This window comes from Neopsephotus bourkii, unplaced genomic scaffold (assembly GCF_033783945.1).
Source record: "Neopsephotus bourkii isolate Nb327-2 ecotype Australia unplaced genomic scaffold, CSIRO-AGI_Nbou_v1 NB_659, whole genome shotgun sequence".
NCBI lineage: Eukaryota > Metazoa > Chordata > Aves > Psittaciformes > Psittacidae > Neopsephotus > Neopsephotus bourkii.
In genome coordinates, this window is record NW_026901158.1 from 10,096,161 (window position 1) to 10,100,045 (window position 3,885).

The 3,885-nt window shown below is 62.0% G+C and overlaps 1 protein-coding gene across 1 annotated transcript; it reads right to left on the reverse strand.

The window, feature by feature from the left end:
- Positions 1–307: 307 nt before the first annotated feature.
- On the reverse strand, positions 308–2,842 carry LCNL1 (lipocalin like 1). Its single transcript, XM_061353022.1, has 5 exons — positions 2,631–2,842; positions 2,273–2,412; positions 1,530–1,600; positions 926–1,036; positions 308–423 (listed from the first exon to the last, which is right to left on the reverse strand). The coding sequence occupies exons 1-5, from the start codon at positions 2,724–2,726 to the stop codon at positions 314–316; spliced, it is 528 nt and encodes a 175-aa protein (XP_061209006.1). The 5' UTR covers positions 2,727–2,842; the 3' UTR covers positions 308–313.
- Between the last annotated feature and the right edge of the window lie 1,043 nt (positions 2,843–3,885).

A 3,885-nucleotide genomic window follows, 5' to 3' on the forward strand; every position in this document is an offset into this window, starting at 1 on the left:
CTCCATAGGGAACAGTCCTACCTGGGAGTCAGGTTCAAACAATGTGGCTCCCAGAGCTCACAGCAGCACTTTCTGGAGCACCAAGGGGGCAGTTTCCAGCTGAGGACATTGCAAAACACCACGTTGCAGTGCAGCAACTCACCTACACCTCCTCAAGGCTGCATTCATCTGTGAACATAAAGAGAAAGGCTGTGTCATGCCAGGACATGCCAGGCCAGCGTGGCTCTGGCTACCAGGGGCAACGCTTCCTCCTGGCAGCTCAGACTGCAGAGCGGTGGCAGTGATGGATGGAGCCGCACGTCCTGGGCAGCGCTCACTCACCCTGGGCGGGCAGCAGGACGATCATGTCGTTGGTGAAGCTCCTCTGCCTCGCCAGCTTCCTGAAGAGCATTGCCAGCCTGGGGCTCACCTCCCGGGTCTTGGCTAGGGGCGAGGACATGAGTTAGCTCCAGGCTGCGGTCTGTCCTCGCAGCTGGGGGGCACCCAGGTGAGATGGGATGGATGATGGTCCCCAGGGAAGGGTGGAGGCAGTGGGGAAGGTGCTGGAAAGGGGTGGTGGCCAGGGACATGAGACACCCATCCCGGGGAACAAGGTGAAGGGGAGGCTCTGGCAGCAGCACAATGTCTCCTTTCCTGGTTTCCATCCCACACACATCCCCTGCAGCAGGACCCCCATCTTTGCCCCATCTCCAGAAGTGACTGACCCAAGGCCATGGGCTCCCCTGGGTGCAGGACCTGAGCCCAGCCTCCCCACCCAGTCCCAGCTCACTTCCCCTTCCCCTGCCACCCCGGTCCCACTCCTGCAGCCCACCCAGGGCAGGAGGGCAGTGCCGAGGAGGGGTCCCCATGGGTCCCCTGGCTCCTGGCCTCCTCTTGGGACATCCCCATGCTGCCCACCCTGCTCAGAGCACCACTGGTTACGCACTGTAGAGCCTCAGGGCATGCAGGGTCTTCCCGTCCTTCACTCTGGTGGCAAAGACCACTGCGTATGTCTTGCCGTCCGTGTCCACCACCTGCGCTGTCTTATAGCCTCTGTCTGCAGAAGGACAGGGAACAGTGAACGACCTCCTGGAGCTCCCACCTTGTGCCTCCCTCTCCTGGTTTATCGCCTTGCTGAGGCTCCTCTGAAAGCCTGGGGGAGCCGACAGACGGCAGCAGAGCAGAGGGACTGGGAAGGGACCACAGGAGGCTCTGGGGATGGTCACTGCAGAGAGCCCAGTAGCACAGATGGACTAATGCTGGGGAACCACTCCCGCTCCATCCCTTGGGAACAGTCACCCACAGCCCCCTTGCAGAATTAACCTGCTTCTCCCCAGGGTTTAAACCTGGTCTGGACTTGTCTGATCCCAGAGGGAGGGAGCCGAGGGATCCGCTCGCTTGTGGGACACCAGCCCTGGCACAGATCAGCCCTGGGGTGCAGCGGCTGCAGAGGGATGTCCCACCCAGGACCCCAGGAGGGCCATGTCCCAGGGACAACCGGCTGCTTCACATGGGGTTATGGGAAGTGCCGCTGCCCCGGCCCCACTCACCAGAGCTGTAGTATTGACCCAGGGCTCCTGTTGGCTTGTAGATCGACACCAGTCTCATACATTGCCCGGGGCTGCAAAGCAGTGGAGGATGCTTCATCTGGGGTTAAGTGACACCTCTTCCCTCCCCTGCAGATGTGGGCTCCGGGGTCTCCCCAGACGTGGGACTTGCTGGTGTGGCCAGGGCAGGGATGGGGACACAGCAGCGGGTGCCTGGGGTGGCCTGAGGGGTGTCCTGTGGGGTCACGCAGCCCTTCCCTTGCTCATCCTCTGAGCGTCTGGGATGAGGCTGGTCCTGCTGGGAGAGCTTTGATCATGGGGTCCCCCATCACCCTTCCCTTGCTCATCCTCTGAGCTTCTGGGGTGAGGCTGGTCCTGCTGGGAGAGCTTTGATCATGGGGTCCCCCATCACCCTTCCCTTGCTCATCCTCTGAGCTTCTGGGATGAGGCTGGTCCTGCTGGGAGAGCTTTGATCATGGGGTCCCCATCATCCTGTTGCATCCCTGCCGGGAGCAGCAGAGTTTCAGCTTTACAGTGGGACCGCTCCTGTCTGGTGCTGCCCCCTAAGGAAGGGGTCTCCACAATGCAGCTCTGCCGAGCCCCTGTTGTACACCATGGGTCTGGAGGTCCTGCCTCACCCCACCCCGGTCTTTGGTGGGTGCTGGGTGGAGACACCCTGGTTGAGTCCCACCAGTGGAGGTAAGGGGGGGTCAGTGCAGCCCACACGGAAAGTGCTTGGCACTTACGTGGGAATGGCAAAGGAGACGTTGAGGTCACCGTTCCCCAGGAGCTCGATGGACGTCATCGCCATCTTCAGCTGATCCTTCTTTTGGAGGTAGCTCTCATTGTCAGTGGCCATGGCCGTGATGTGCCATTTCCCTGCAATCTGGCAGCAGGGGCAGGCTGTGAGCCTGGGGGAGCAGGCAGGGGCTGTTCCCTCCGCGGGGACGGAGCCAGGACACCCTCAGGCCATGGGACACCCACAACCCCTCCGGTGGGACAGCAGAGCCGGGGGATGTCCCCAGCACAAAGCCACCTCTGCTGTCCCCACCATGGGAGCGATGCCCACGCTCCCGCCTGCCCTTTCCAGGATGCTGCAGTCACCTTGCTCATGTCCAGCTCCGCAGCACCGAGGTCCTCAGCCCCGACGCGCAGCAGGCAGAGCAGCGCCAGCCCCAGGCTCAGCCCCATGGTCCTCATCTCGCCGCAGCCTCCTCTGGGTTCGCCAGCGGGATTGGGGAGCGGTGCCGGGGCTGCTCAATTTATAGCCCCGGGCTCTCCTCCCCTCCACACAGCCCGGCGCTAGGGTTGGCTGGGGCAGATGGTTTCCAAGGGCTGAGGTCGCTCCGGAGCAAACAGCCTTGCAGCAGAGGGGAAGTACCCAAAGGGCACCCGGAGGGGCTGAGCAGGGTATTGCAGGAATTCTTGCACCACACCAGCGCTGAAATTCAGGATTTCCCCCATGTGCTTGGTTGTGAAAAGGGCAAAGTTGGTTGTGAAAGAACAAAAAAGAGCATTTGTTTACCAGCAGGATGGTGGAAGGCTGCTGGGAAGAGTGGGGACGTCCTTCCCGGCACTGGCCCCAAGCAGCGCTGTCACCAATGACCTGTCACCAAGGAGCTCAGTGACCCATCCCTCTGGCCAGGCTGGATCTGCCCCAGGGCTGCCGCTGGGATCGTGCCCAAGCCCAGGCAGCTGCACAGCACTGATGTTGTGACCCTGCGGTGCTGCACAGCTCATCCACCTCTGTGGGTGCACCTCTGCACACTCAGGGTAGGCAGAGCAGGATGCACCCAGTGCAGGGACAGCGGAAGAAGGGGTTCATGTCATTGTCGGAGTGTGTCCCCTCCTTCCCAGAGTGTGATGTCCCCGTGCCCTGGCTCTGGTTCTACCTTGGCCAGTGGGCAGATGGGGAGAGCCAGGGGGATGGGAACACGCATGGGATGTCCCTGTCTTACTGTGCATTTACCCTAGGCAGCCATGGGACAGCCCCAGTCCTCTGGGGGGGCTTCAACTGGATGTCCTGGGGATGAGCTGCCTGCCTGAAGCCAGAGCCTGCAGACAGGGATGAGCAGCCCAAGTGCTTAACCCTGCCTGCCCAGACCTGCTGCATGAACCCCTCCTGTTCATCCCAGCTCAGTCCTCCCCTGCCCACATCCCCAGCACTGCCCCTTGCACCTTCCCCATCCTCTGCTCCCCCTCCTCACCACACTGGGCACAGCAAACAGCACAGCAAATGAACCCCAGCTCCCCTGGGGTGCTTGAGAGGAAGGGCTGCACCCAGGAGCACGGGACTTGGGGTGCCTGGGGACCCTGGCACCACCCCTGCTCCTGCGAACAAAAGCACCAAACTCGGGGG